The sequence below is a fragment of the Hibiscus syriacus genome, unplaced genomic scaffold (genome assembly GCF_006381635.1).
Source record: "Hibiscus syriacus cultivar Baekdansim isolate YM2019G1 unplaced genomic scaffold, ASM638163v2 tig00110893_pilon, whole genome shotgun sequence".
NCBI classification, from domain to species: Eukaryota; Viridiplantae; Streptophyta; class Magnoliopsida; order Malvales; family Malvaceae; genus Hibiscus; species Hibiscus syriacus.
The window spans coordinates 8,360,259-8,375,156 of NW_024062901.1; the positions used below are offsets into that span (position 1 = coordinate 8,360,259).

At 34.6% G+C, this 14,898-nt stretch overlaps 1 protein-coding gene across 1 annotated transcript; it reads right to left on the minus strand.

Annotated features, from left to right (window-relative positions):
* Window positions 1-2,398: 2,398 nt before the first annotated feature.
* On the minus strand, window positions 2,399-12,431 carry LOC120145239 (L-ascorbate oxidase-like). Its single transcript, XM_039159130.1, has 5 exons — window positions 12,141-12,431; window positions 11,970-12,062; window positions 11,572-11,784; window positions 10,601-10,795; window positions 2,399-3,350 (listed from the first exon to the last, which is right to left on the minus strand). Exons 1-5 carry the CDS (start codon window positions 12,402-12,404, stop codon window positions 2,406-2,408), a joined length of 1,710 nt encoding a protein of 569 aa, XP_039015061.1. The 5' UTR covers window positions 12,405-12,431; the 3' UTR covers window positions 2,399-2,405.
* Window positions 12,432-14,898: the final 2,467 nt, after the last annotated feature.

Genomic DNA, 14,898 nt, shown 5'->3' on the forward strand with positions numbered 1-14,898 from the left:
TTTAAGTATAAATTTGTAATTTAACCTTCGTAGAATTTTTATTATTCAATGACAGAAGAACGATATTTTTGAAAAAAAAAAATTAAGGGTATTTTAGTCCAAAACGCCGGTAATGTTACAATACCTAAGGGAAATGAGGAAATGACATTCCCGGTAATATACCCTAAAAAATCTACTATTAATAATAAAATATTACCGAAAATAAGATTCCCGACCAACCAAAATGGGATGTGGGATTATCATCCTATGGGAATCTCACAATCTTTTAATTAAACACTTATTAAGGAGCTCTAAAGTCTCCAGCCGTCGTTGCCTCCGGGGAGCATTGTCATCCAGCTGGGTGCGTGTAATCCACGCGCTAATGATTCGTCTCCTCTACGTGTGTCCACGCGTCGGTGTTCCTTCCACACATCGAAATTTCAGGCTCTCAAAGCAAATTTTTGGCAGGGAAAATATTTTCATGCAAAAAAAAAAGGAAACAATCTCAATCAAAATCGAATCCGGAAGATATTTGGATTAAACAAAATGACATTTTCTTTTTTTTTCATTTAGGATTAAAAAAAATTTTATTGAGGTCTTTAAGGTAATATATTTTATTCCTTTTAATACAAAATGCCCTCTTTCAAAATATAAAAACAAAATGACATTTCAAATCTCTTAAATTTGGAGGACTTTTGTTTTAAGTAAAAGAAAGGAGGAGGTAGCCAATAATAATTTCTTGTGAGAATTATTTTGTCATTCAATTTCTTTTCTTATATTTCGTTCTTATTTTAAATTTTCACTTTATTCAGTTATTTGGATTAATTGTTACATCAAATCTTGTAAGTTTTTTTTGTTTGTCTTAATTTCACATGTATAATATTTATTCTTCTTATAATTCTTATCGCTTTTAATTTTTTATATTATATATACATATCTTGTAAGTTATTTGGATCAGAATGTTGGGCAATCAAGAAGGATCACGTAAGGAGGATGGAGGCCGTAGAAATGAGAATACTTCGATGGACATGTGGTAGGACTATGTGGGACATGACACCTAACTCTGCTATTAGGATGTACTTGGGGATGGTGCATGTATCCGAAAAATTAAGGGAGGGAAGACTACGGTGATTTGGGCATGTCCTTAGGCGACAACTGTCGGATGCGGTCAGGAGGGTAGAGTCAATTACAGTCGACGGTGTCAGAAGGAGAGGACGACCAAGACGGAAGTGGGAAGACTGCTTGAGATCTGATTTGAAAGAATTAGCCCTTACTGAGGACATGACCTCTGATAGGAAAGTATGGAGACTTAAAACCAGGGTAGTCGAGTAGTGCGGTTCACAGCCATAGGGTATAACATCTCTGTCTTCTTTTTAATGTCTTTGTAGTACTTTCCATGACTTCTACTTTATATATGTTTCTGTCATTGAAATGTATGAAGGCTTAGAACTAGGGTATCGGAGTAGTGTTGCCTTAGTTTAAGAATTAACTCATTTGAATTTATTCCTTCTCGTAGCTTGTTATTATTGACTTTTGTGTATCATTTCTATTCATGTTTCCTTTTTTTAAAATTTAGTTGGGTCTTACATTTTCAGTCTATATGCAGAGATTTCTATGTAGAAATTATTTGCAGGGAATTATTTACAGGGATTACTCCCCATTACAGACGCACATATCAAGACTGCATATGAAGACTATTCATCTATGTATTTATTTATTTATTTATACACGCATTTGCATCTTATCTTTATTTTTAATTTTCTGACTGTCGGAGGTCTTCCAAGGAAGCTGCTCGCAACCTAGCGTTGGGGTCAGCCTACTACCCTACCTCCTCCTTACCTCATTGCATATGGGAATCAGGGTTTTGTTATTGTTGTTGTTGTTGTTTTATACATATAACTTTTACTTATCTATTATATATATATATATATATATATATATATATATATATATATATATATATATATTAATATGTAAAAATGTTTTTATTATATATTTATATATCTTGCATACTTAATTTAATATGTATATTTTTATCTTTTTAGTCATTATTATTTTTTATTTTTTCTCATAAATATATATTACATTTTTAATTATTTTATTAATTTCCTAATTTATATACTTATTATTTTATTAGTTTTGATTTGATATTTATGTCTTTTAATGTAAACCATGCCGCAATTAAGGCTAGCCTTGTTCCTTAACCAATAACAAGAACTTGCCAAAAAAAAAAAAAACAGCATATACCATACCAAGTCCACAATTAATCATTCAGCTCAAATCAGATCAGGCACAAAGCACCAATATAGAAATTAAAAAAGAGCGTTTGATTGCAAGTAGCCTAATACATAACTTAGGTTCGCTATTTCCGATTACATGTAGTTGTTTTGATTCATTTCCAAAATGCAGGTAGTTTAAATAATGCCTCAGTTGTGCTTGTTTCCTGTCAATCCACAAGCAAGAGCTTCTCTTGGTATTTGACCAACACGATGGACTCCTTGAGCAAAAACAACCCCCATCCCCATATGCAAATGTGGCTCAATGTGACAATGGAATGCCCAGACCCCTGGATTATCAGCAACAAACCTCAACGCAGTCCATCCATATGGGAAAATCACAGCGGTGTTCCTCAACGGTGGGTTCTTCAAGTTGAACGTTTTCTCATCACCTTCTTTGAACTTGCTTTCCCCATATCCCAACACCCAGAAATCATGCCCATGCAAGTGCCATGGATGTATCTCACTAACGTCCTTCGCCAATGTGTTCGCGTTTTGGAGGATCACATCGACAGTCGTGTTCAAACCGATGGTGTAAATCCCACTCCCTTGAGTCGAATTTTGGTTCACAGCAGGCTTCATTATGTCATAGCTGCTATCATAGTTGTCTGGTGGGCTTTTCTGGTCAAAAGAATTGTTGAGACCGAATTTAAGGGATCCCAAGTAGGGAGTTGAAGGCAACACTAATGAGACATTATTGATGGACCACTTGATGAACCCATTGACTCGGTTTTGCGTGTTGAGAAGGACGATCCGACGGTTCGAAGTCTTGGGTGGCTTAGGCGACCCCATGAGGGCATATATGCTTTTAGTGAAGGCCTTGCTGTGATTGTAATCGTTCCATGGGGGTGTTACAGGGGGTTGAGACATAGGGATCCTTGATGCAGAGGTGGGGGAATAGTTCAGAATGGTGAGGGCTTGAGGGGTTTTGGGTTCTCTAGCTCTAACACCTATTGAAATCCAGTAGTTCCTTGAAGGGTTTTGGTCTGTTGTTAACAACACAGAGTAGCTTTCACCTGAATAGATATCCAAATCATTCATAGCAAATGGTTGGACATGGTTTCCATCGGCTTCCACCACCACCATCTTGTGACCCTGCAACCATATTTTGTAGATGTTGATAACTTGTATACCAAATAATCATACACAGCACCCAATAATTGTTTATGCAATTGTATTGGTCACAGATTCAACAAGTCAAAAAATTCAAATTTATATATATTTTAGAATCGATTTTCATTGTCAAAATGTTATAATTCTATTCTTTAATATAAAATCTTGTGTATGAGATTCAATTATGCAATTACATTGGCATGTCAAAAAAAGCAGACAGATGCAGGATTTGGGATTCCAGACCCTACGACAGCCTAATATAAGGTTAAAGGAAATAAATTATAAAAAATATTATTATTTTTTAACATTTTCGATAAAGCGCTACCTAAAACAATATTTGTTCTACTGAAAATGTTAATTTCGCTAGCTAATTTCCGTAGAAAAATAATGTTTTAGGTAGCATCTAATATTAACATTTTCGGTAGAAAAAATGATATTTATATGCCTAATATTAACATTCTAATAGAACAAATAATGTTTTAAGTAGAGCTTAACCAAAAATATTAAAAAAATAATAACATTTCCGATAGCGACTTTTTCTTAACCGTACATCAAGCTACTGCACCTAATAATTTTCCAGAACTCTAAGACAATTTGTAACGGGGAAATGATCACGTCCGACATTCTTAATATACAGTTAAAAAAATATTATCATTTTATTATTATTTAAATAACAAAACAGGTAAAAAATACAAAAAATATTATTATTTCTACTAATTTTGTTATTGTTAGATATTTTACTAGAAATATTAAAAAATATTGATATTTTAAATATAAATAATAATATTTTAGATAATTTTTTAATTTATTATTTAAATAATAATAAAACTGATAATAATTTTTTAATTATATATTAAGAGTACAAAACTTCCCTTTGTAACGTGCAATTGCATTGGTTCAGTACAGATTCAACGCAATTACAGTGCTATATCAGAAAAGTAAATCAGAGTCTGCAGGCTTTGGGACTCCAGAGCTCTTTGACATTTTCCAACGCGCCAAATACCATAAAGTAGTGTGGTAAACTATTCAAGCACTATTGTACTAACATTAACCACACATCCCCAATGGTAAAAATTTATTATTATTATTTAATATCTTGAGTTAGATAATCGTCAATGTGAAAAAATAAACGTTTAATGTCAAATTATTGAAGAAAAAACAAAATAGGGGCAGCTAAATTGATTTTAACATTGGGCGGTTAAATTGGTTTTCAACAAATGTTTGGCATCGTCAAACGTATAATTTAAAGGTGGACTGCCTAATTGTTTGAAAATGATAATGGATAAATCATATATTGAGCTATTGTATTTTAGGGTAATTACAAGATTAGTTCCTAAGTTTCAACTATAAATACCTGCCCATTTAGCTTCAAAATTATCCCAAAACATTTCTTTCTTCATATACTAGAGAGCTTTCTTGTGAGTAGTGAGTGTTTTGTAAACACTAGTAAATTTTCTCTCTTAGTAAAAGATCTGCAGTAACCCGGAGACGTAAGCACAATTGGCTGAACTCCGTTATCAATTTTCGGGTATTATTTTTCCGCTTTTATTTCGCATTCTCACTAATCTGGTTATAGGGAAATTACTTGTACTCGGTTTATTTCCTAACAACTGGTAATCAGAGCTTTTGAGTTGTGAATTTTGTCAATTTTTTGCGAGGTTAATATTTATTACTATTCACGTGAATAGTAAATTTCGTGAATAGTCAAAAACGGTGATTCGCACAAATTGTCAAAAACGATCCGAAGAAGCCAGATTCGAGTGGGAGCGATGGCTGCAGATGAAGGGAATGTGAAAATTGAAAAGTTCGATGGTGCGGACTTTGGCTTTTGGAAGATGCAGATCGAAGATTTTCTGTACCAGAAAAATCTATATCAACCCTTCTCAGGAAAGCAACCAGAGGGCATGAAGAATGAAGACTGGGCTCTTCTCGACCGACAAGCCCTCGGAGTTATCCGACTGACGTTGCCCCGAAATGTTGCTTTCAACATAGCAAAGGAAAAGACCACGGCGGGTCTTATGGCAGCTCTCTCCAGTATGTATGAGAAGCCATCGGCCTCAAACAAAGTTCATTTGATGAGGCGATTATTAAATTTGCAGATGACGGAAGGGGCATCAGTGGCTCAACACCTAAATGAACTCAACACAATCACAACCCAGTTGAGTTCTGTGGAAATTGAATTCGATGATGAAGTTCAAGCTTTAATTCTCTTATCATCTCTACCAGACAGTTGGAATGCTACTGTTACAGTAGTCAGCAGCTCATCGGGAAACAGCAAATTAAAATTCTACGATGTTCGGGATCTGGTATTGAGTGAAGAAATTCGACGAAGAGAATCGGGTAAAGCATCAACCTCCTCAGCCTTGTACACGGAGTCTAGAGGAAGAACTTCATAAAGAAATTCAAATCGTGGCAGATCGAAATCCAGACGAGGAAAATCAAGAACGGGAAAGAAAGATTTTACCTGTTATAATTGTGGCAAGAAGGGTCACTTTAAAAGGGATTGCCGAGCACTGAAGAAAGATATCGGCGCACAGGAATCTACAAACATGACAGAGGAGACAGGTGATGCCATGATTCTAAGCGTCAACAGTCCGATTGAATCATGGATCTTGGATTCAAGAGCATCTTTCCACTCCACCCCATGCCGAGAAATTATGGAGAACTATGTCAGTGGTGATTTTGGGAAGGTTCATCTAGCCGATGATGAAACCTTGAAGATCGTCGGAAAAGGAGACATCCGATTAAAGTTGCCAAACCAGACCACCTGGACGCTGAAAGGTGTGAGACATATTCCTGGTCTCAAAAGAAATTTGATTTCTGTTGGACAGCTTGATGGAGAAGGATATGGCACAAATTTTTCAGACTGTGAATGGAAGATTACCAAAGGAGCACTCGTCATTGCTCGTGGTAAGAAAACTAGTACTCTCTATGTAACCTCAAATTTAGAGAATATCATTGCAGTAGCAGATGCTGATGAAAAATCAAACATATGGCACCAAAGGCTTGGCCATATGAGCGAGAAAGGGATGAAGACACTTTTGTCAAAAGGGAAGCTGTCGGATCTAAAGAATGTAGATATCGGACTATGCGAGGATTGCATCTTTGGCAAACAAAAGAAAATCAGATTTACAAAGATTGGCAAGACTTCCAAGGCAGAAAGGTTAGAATTGGTTCATACTGATGTATGAGGACCATCCCTAGTTTCATCTCTTGCAGGCTCACTATATTATGTCACCTTCATCGATGATTCAACAAGGAAGGCATGGGTTTATTTTCTGAAGAAGAAATCAGAAGTCTTTGATACCTTCAGAAAATGGAAGGTCATGGTGGAAAATGAGACTGGTTTGAAAGTCAAACGATTGAGGTCTGATAATGGAGGAGAATACAGAGACAGTAGATACAGATATTTATGCGCAAACAATGGGATCAAGATGGAGACAACAGTTCCCATAACACCACAGCAGAATGGTGTAGCAGAGCGTATGAACAGAACTCTGAATGAACGTGCCAGAAGCATGAGGATACATGTCGGATTGTCCAAATTGCTATGGGCAGAAGCTATCAACACTGTAGCTTACCTGATCAACCGTGGGCCCTCAGTTCCCTTGAATGGCGGAATACCAGATGAAGCTTGGAGCAAGAAAGAAATAAACATTTCACACTTAAGAGTGTTTGGTTGTATTTCTTATGTACACATAAACTCTGCTGAAAGAAGTAAACTTGATGCCAAGTCCAACAAATGTGTCTTTTTTGGTTACGGTGGTGATGAGTTCGGTTATCGGTTTTGGGACTACGAAAATCGAAAGATCATCAGAAGCAGAGACGTCATTTTCAATGAAAATGTGATGTACAAAGACATGTCAACCGCAGAATCGAGTAATACCGAAGCTGAAACAAAGGAATTTGCTGAGTTCGAGAAGATTTCTGGAAATGATGTTCATATCAATCCTGAAGCAGTTCAAGAAGAACCACGCACACCAGAACTGAGACGCTCCTCCAGAATTCCTAAACCAACCCAACGTTATTCGCCTTCTTTGCACTATTTGTTGCTGACTGATAATGGAGAGTGCTATGATGAAGCAATGCAGATGGAGGATTCAGTCAAGTGGGAGTCTTCCATGAAAGATGAGATGGACTCGCTTATGTCAAATCAGACGTGAGAATTATCTGAATTACCACCAGGCAAGAAAGCGCTCCACAACAAGTGGATTTACAGGATCAAAGAAGAGCACGATGAAAGCAAACGCTACAAAGCAAGATTGGTAGTCAAAGGTTTTCAGCAAAAAGAAGGTATTGACTATAATGAAATTTTCTCTCCAGTCGTAAAACTGTCTACAATCAGACTGGTGTTGAAAGTTGTAGCTGCAGAGAATTTACATCTTGAGCAGTTAGATGTAAAGACAGCTTTCCTTCATGGTGATTTGGAGGAATAAATCTATATGAGGCAGCCAGAAGGCTTCATAGAGGCATACAAGAAAAACCTGGTATGCAGGTTGAAGAAGAGCTTGTATGGTTTAAAACAAGCTCCTAGACAGTGATACAAGAAGTTCGATAACTTCATGAGTAGTAGTGGTTTTACCAGATGCCAAGCAGATCATTGTTGCTACATCAAGAGGTTCGACAATAGCTTCATTATTTTATTATTATACGTTGATGACATATTCGTTACAGGCTCAAACATTTAAGAGATCATAAACTTGAAGCAAAAATTGTCGAAGCAGTTTGCTATGAAGGATCTGGGCGCTGCAAAGAAAATTATTGGGATGAGAATCAAGAGAGACACAAAGTCAGGGACTTTAATGTTATCACAGGCTGAGTACATCAACAAAGTACTCTCCATGTTCAACATGCAAGATGCTAAACCAATAAGTACACCTTTAGGTGTTCATTTCAGACTCTCCAAAGACCAATCACCAAAGACGGAGGAAGAACGTGCATACATGGTGAAGGTGTCGTATGCCTCAGCAATTGGAAGTCTGATGTATGCCATGGTTTGTACCAGACCAAATATTGCTCATGTAGTGGGAGCTGTTAGCAGGTACATGAATAATCCGGGCAAAGTGCACTGGGAAGCAGTCAAATGGATCCTCAGATATCTTCGAGGTACCACAAACAAAGCACTTTGTTTCAAAGGTGGAGATACGATACTGACAGGCTATGTAGATGCTGACTTAGCCGGAAATGTTGACATCTGAAGGAGCGCTACAGGGTATGTCTATACTCTAGGAGAAACCGCAGTGAGTTAGGTTTCTCAATTACAGAATATAGTTGATCTCTCCACAACTGAAGCAGAATATGTCGCTGTTACGGAAGCCAGCAAGGAGATGGTTTGGCTCCAAAGTTTTTTGGAAGAGTTAGGCAAGAAACAAGAAAACAATGTCTTATATTGTGACAGTCAAAGTGTTATCCATCTAGCGAAGAATCCGTCTTTTCATTCCAGGACGAAGCACATACAATTGCGATATCATATTATCTGGTCTCTTCTGGAAGATGGGATTTTGAAACTTGAAAAGATTAGTGGAGCTCAAAATCTGGCAGACATGTTGACAAAAACGGTGACCACAGACAAACTGAAGTTGTGTTCAACTTCAGTTAGCATTCTAGAATAACAAGATCAGAAATGCTGCTGCATTGATCGAGGTGTGAAGACATATTAAAATCAGTCTTCAAGTGGGAGATTGTTGGAGAAAAGTCAAAATAGGGGGCAACCAAATTGATTTCAACATTGGGCGGCTAAATTGGTTTTCAACAAATGTTTGGCACCGCCAAACACACAATTCAAAGGTGGGCTGCCTAATTGTTTAAAAATGGTAATGGATAAATCAAAAATTGAGTCATTGTATTTTAGGGTAATTACAAGATTAGTCCCTAAGTTTCAACTATAAATACCCTAGCTCATTTAGCTTCAAAATTATCCCAAAACATTTCTTTCTTCCTATACTAAAGAGATTTCTTGTGAGTAGTGAGTGTTTTGTAAACACCTGTAAATTTTCTCTCTTAGTAAAAGATCTGCAACAGCCCGGAGACGTAAACACAATTGGCTGAACTCCGTTATCAATTTTCGGGTATTATTTTTTCGCTTTTATTTCGCATTCTCACTAATCTAGTTATAGGGAAATTACTTGTACTCGGTTTATTTCCTAACACAAATAATTAAAAATTATCATTAAACATATAATTATTATTATATTAGCATAAATGAATCAAATGACTTTAATAATAAATAAATTATTGTCATTCTTTAAGATCTTCGATTCATAAAATGATTAAAAATTATCGTACTATTATACCAACTGCTAACTCCTATTAAACTAAAGGCTTAAACTAAAAAATTTCCTAAATTATGCTTTTCTTTGCATTAAGCTTCTAAATTATTTTTTAGTAAAATTAATCTTTAAATTATTATATGTAACTAATTTAAGCAAAAAATGATTTAGGGGTTTAAAGTAAAAAATATAGTTTGGGAAATTTTTTCAATTTTTTATAATCATTAGTATTTGATCTATTAATGAGTTAAATCAGATCAAAAATTACAAATATAAAGATATTTACAAATTTTATAATTTGAACCTCGAACATTATTTAAAAATTTTAGTATTTCATTTTATTAAATTACCGGTTATAATCATAAATATACGGAGATAACTGTTTAAATTTAATAATTCTAAAAAGATAATATATTTTTAATATTAGATAGGTGTACTCTAAAATAGTTAAGCTCTGCATCTTTTTTTTTTCCATTTTGACTAAACTGCTTTTCGTATTTTCTTTTCACACCTACTTTGGACCAGATTGCCTCTCTCCATCTCCTTTTTTTTCCCATCACCATTAAAACAATTGACTTTGCTAATATTGGAAGATAATCGATTACATACTTTAGTTGGTTGTTAATATTATTCATGTCAAATTATTCAATATATTAAAAATTATAAAGCAAAAAATGCTCATTTGCAAATTGCTAAAGTAGGATTCAGTTCTGGGTAAAGGCAGCAACCCACAACCACAAAGTGTCATTTTAGAGATTCGAAACTAAATCTGGGTTCCCAGCATAAAACTTTTGAATTTCAATATTCTTTTTTGACTTTTAAAAATAAGAATATCAGCATCGATGTTGTAATTCGATTTTATATTAGGAGACGGGTTTATAAAAGTTTAAGAAAGACGAATTTATAAAATTTGAAGAAATGTAAATAGGTTAGATTAATAATAGAGAATAAAAATGGGAATACCTGAATGGCCAAGTTGAGTGAAGCAAGAGCGGTGGTGCTGGCAATCCTGAGCCTGTAGGTTTTGTTCGGTTGAACCTTGAGGATCTGAGGTGCACATTGTTCATTCCCTCTGAACTTGCACTGCCCAATTGGTGGGTTACTGAATTTTGCAGCCATTGAACAATTGTATTGCCCTCTTCCATTAATCAGCACACTCTGAATCCCATAAACAACACGTGAAAATGGAAATTCACAAACAATTCTATATATTTAAAAACTTATTTTTCTTTTACTAAATTTAAAATTTAAAACCTGTTTACATTTCTTGTAAATATGGTATTATTAATTATTATTTTACCTAAACCAATAGCTCTTTTCTTTTCCTTTATCAGTCCCAATTTGGAATGAGATGGCAATATGATAAAGAAATACCAACCACCATGTCTACTATTATCCTGGCAAATTTTAATTTATTAACATTTTTTTCACTTTCATTGTTAATTTTTAAAATCTGTTTTGGTAAACTAACATTTCGTCTCTTCTCTCCCAAAAGCTATAAACCGAATTAAATGATAGTTTAATAACAAGAATACAAATTTCAATACTAAAACAATTAAAAGTATGCTAAATTACCTATTTAGTCGCTCACCTGTTACTTAATTTCTAATTTAGTCATCCAAGTATTATTATTTTTCCTTAAAATCATGTCTAAAGTTGTATTTTGATCATGTTTTGGTGTTAAAAAAGTAATAGTAATGTTGACATAATATATTTGAATTATTTTTTAATGTTGATATGATATTATGTTACGATGACATGTTAATATTATTTTAAATTTTGTAATGAAGTGTGACAACACAAAAGCAAAACGTAACGTTGAGTATGATTATGATTAAGAAAAAAATAATATTAAATTATCAAAATATAAACTAAGTAATAGGTGTCTGAGTAAATGTGTTATTGACCCTTTTTTATAGAAAATGTGGCATTACCTGTGGTTCACCGATCCAACGAAAGGGATTGGAGGAAAGGCCAACTTCTTGCTCATGAACACCTTTGTGCCACCAGTCACTCAACAATAGGTTCAACTCACCATCATAATGGAAGGGTTCTTTCTCTCCGTCTGCCACGTCAACGATCAGTGACCCATACAACCCTGCAGATCTTTGCATCCCGTAGTGCCCATGATAAAAGTATGTTCCACGCTGCACCACAACACACGCTATTTCATAAAAAAATATTCTTCATCAATAAGATAATATTATATATGTTGAATTCAACTTGGAAAAACGTGTGTGGGTGTTTCTAACTTAGATCTGATTCCTAAAACAGTTTTTTTATCTCGTTGAAGTTCAGCTGAAAAACAGAGCAAAAAGAAGAAGAGAAATACCCTATCAACTTTGAACCTGTATTTGAAAGTCTCTCCTGGGTTTATAGCACATTGTGAAATGGAAGCAGTTCCATCCGCCCATGGGGTTCCCAGCTGATCAAAAACAATATTTAACACGTCATATTGGGATGTGTATGTTGTGAATTACTTGAGAAAATTTTGAACATATACCTGTCGGATTCCATGCCAGTGAATGACTACACCCTCGGTGTGAAGCTTGTTACTGAGTTCAATAACAAGAGTATCTCCTGCTTTAGCTCTGATGGTTGGTCCTGGAAACTGGCCATTGATGCCCATCACAATATGTTCCAGACAGTCTGGAGATCTGTACATGTACTCCACTTCCCAATTGAAATGCCTGGCCTTTGCACCCAATGAAACATGGACCAAAGACAAGGCAATAATGCAACACAAAGCGGAGCCCCAACCCATCATGCCTGTAAAACCAGGATGCTTAGCCGGAAGATTGTCTGATGGAAGGGATGGATTTGGCAATCTATTTATAGACCCTAATGTAAGGTTTCAATCAATAGCTGCTTGCAAGGGCTTTTAAATAAAGACGATACTTTTTTAGTCCTTTACGCTTTGTAGTAGTATTTTTTTTTGAAATTTTATCATAGCTAGGTATGAGAGGTTATCTTTGATTTAAATATTGAACATGATGTTACACAAACTTAGAAAGTAAATGTAATATCTGAATTTTACCCGGATTTTAAATTTATCGGAGCTTACTTTCTCTTGAAAAATGTGGAAGAGCTCATATATGTTTATTATGTAACAAAATCAGGGTTGTCTCAGGAAAGACGGACTAATAAACGGTTAATATACGCCATTATCGGAAATATAATAAGATACTTAACAAAGTCAGTTTAGCGCTACCGGAAATGTTGAGTAATAATAATGTTGTAGGTGGAAATCATGAAGAAATATTAAAAAATTTGACAACCGGCAAACTTAGTTTGTCGGTACGTATCGATACCATTCAAATATGTATTGATACATAACAATATATCAGGTAAAAATATGATAAAACTGGGTTTAAAATGACAAAATCGGTAAAGCGCTACCGGATATGTTGAAGGTATCGATTTCATTCAAATAAGTATCGATATTTATGGAATTTAAAAGAAATGCAATAATAGAGCCTATAAAGTATCGATATTTTATAAATATGTATCGATATAATATGTAAAAATATGAAAAAATCGGTTTCATTATGACAAAACCGGTAAAGCGCTACCGGATATGTTGAAGGTATCGATTCCATTCAAATAAGTATCAATACTTATGAAATTTTAAAGAAAAACAAAAATAAAGCCTATAAAGTATCAATACTTTATAAACATGTATCGCTACGTAATAATATAACAGGTAAAAATATGACAAAACCAATTTCATTATGACAAAACCGGTAAATCGCTATAGGATATGTTGAACGTATCGATTTCATTCAAATAAGTATCGATACTTTTAGAATTTAAAAGAAAAGCAATAATAGCGCCTATAAAGTATCGATACTTTATAAACATGTATCGATACATAACAATATAACATATAAAAATATGACAAAACCGATAAATCGCTAATGGATATGTTGAAGGTATTGATTCCATTCAAATAATTATCGATATTTTTGGAATTTAAAAAAAAAAGAAATAATAGTGCCTATCAAGTATCGATATTTTATAAACATGTATCGATATGTAACAATATAACAAGTAAAAATATGACAAAACTAGTTTCATTATGACAAAACCGGTAAAGCGCTACCGGATATGTTGAAGGTATCGATACTTTAATAAGTATACGTAAAAAATTATCGATACATTTAAAAGAAAAAATGAAAACCTATCGAAAGTATCGACACCTGACATAAAAGTATCGTGACTTGGTAATTGTATCGATTAAATATAAATAATGTTACCCCCACAGACCGATAAGGGTAACCAGATCCGATCCGGGGTGTCACATTTGGGCCACCGGAGCGACCCACTGTAATTATAGCGGAAAATTTAAAACTTTTTATCCGAACATGTAAACTTATAAAATCATTTTTCACTATTTAAAAATAAAACAGATTTCCAAACTCGTATATAAATCAAATTACAATTACATACCCCCTAATCACATGTACCATACTCTGCAACAACGCCGGACGAACTCCCTTACTGAAGTCGATAGATGCACTGGTACAATTCTTTTAACCTGAAAAGGTGAGTAATAGAGTGAGCTTTGGAAAGCTCAGTAATACAGAACTACCAGATGATGCTGATGAACGTGCAGATAGAGATAAATATATATTTCCTTATTATTTCCGAACATTTACAGATTTTTATGCTGAGCATAGATCCTACTGATATTTCAGGTGGTAACGGACAATGAGCTTTCAGTTCAGAGAAATATTTCGGATGACTGAGTTCAGGAGATCAGAATAGGTTATCTAGTGTGTTCCCATAAAACCAGTAAAAAGATACTGATCTTTTAAAACATATAAATATATATATATATATACCCCCATCCAACAAGTCCAAATTGTGTAGGTTCCCCAGAACCATACACCCACCATCAAGTCCAGTAGGCCCTGAGCACACAGCCGAGGAGCCTCCAGGTATACTTCCTCCAACATTACCCCCAAGTAAATATGTCCGTCCGTAAACGGATATATCAAAAATCAAAACATAAATTAGGTAAAGTATCATATCAAACTCCAGGTCAAGTATCAGATCAGAATCCAAGTCAAGTATCAGATCAAAATCTATGTTAGATATCAGATCAGAATCCATGTCAAGTATCAGATCAGAATTCAAATCGAAAATCAGATAAAATATTCATGTGAGTAGGGAACACACCAGAATTTATAGATAGTATTCAAAGATATTGGATAATCTTAACAAGTAGAGGAATACGGATCTTCAGTATACCGATAGAA

Coding starts and splice junctions, on each gene's coding strand:
- LOC120145239 (XM_039159130.1), bottom strand. CDS start 12,404: ATGATGGGTTGGGGCTCCGCTTTGTGTTGCATTATTGCCTTGTCTTTG. Junction 12,063..12,140: donor ACTGGCATGGAATCCGACAG/GTATATGTTCAA, acceptor GTTTTTGATCAG/CTGGGAACCCCATGGGCGGA. Junction 10,796..11,571: donor GTTGGATCGGTGAACCACAG/GTAATGCCACAT, acceptor TATGGGATTCAG/AGTGTGCTGATTAATGGAAG.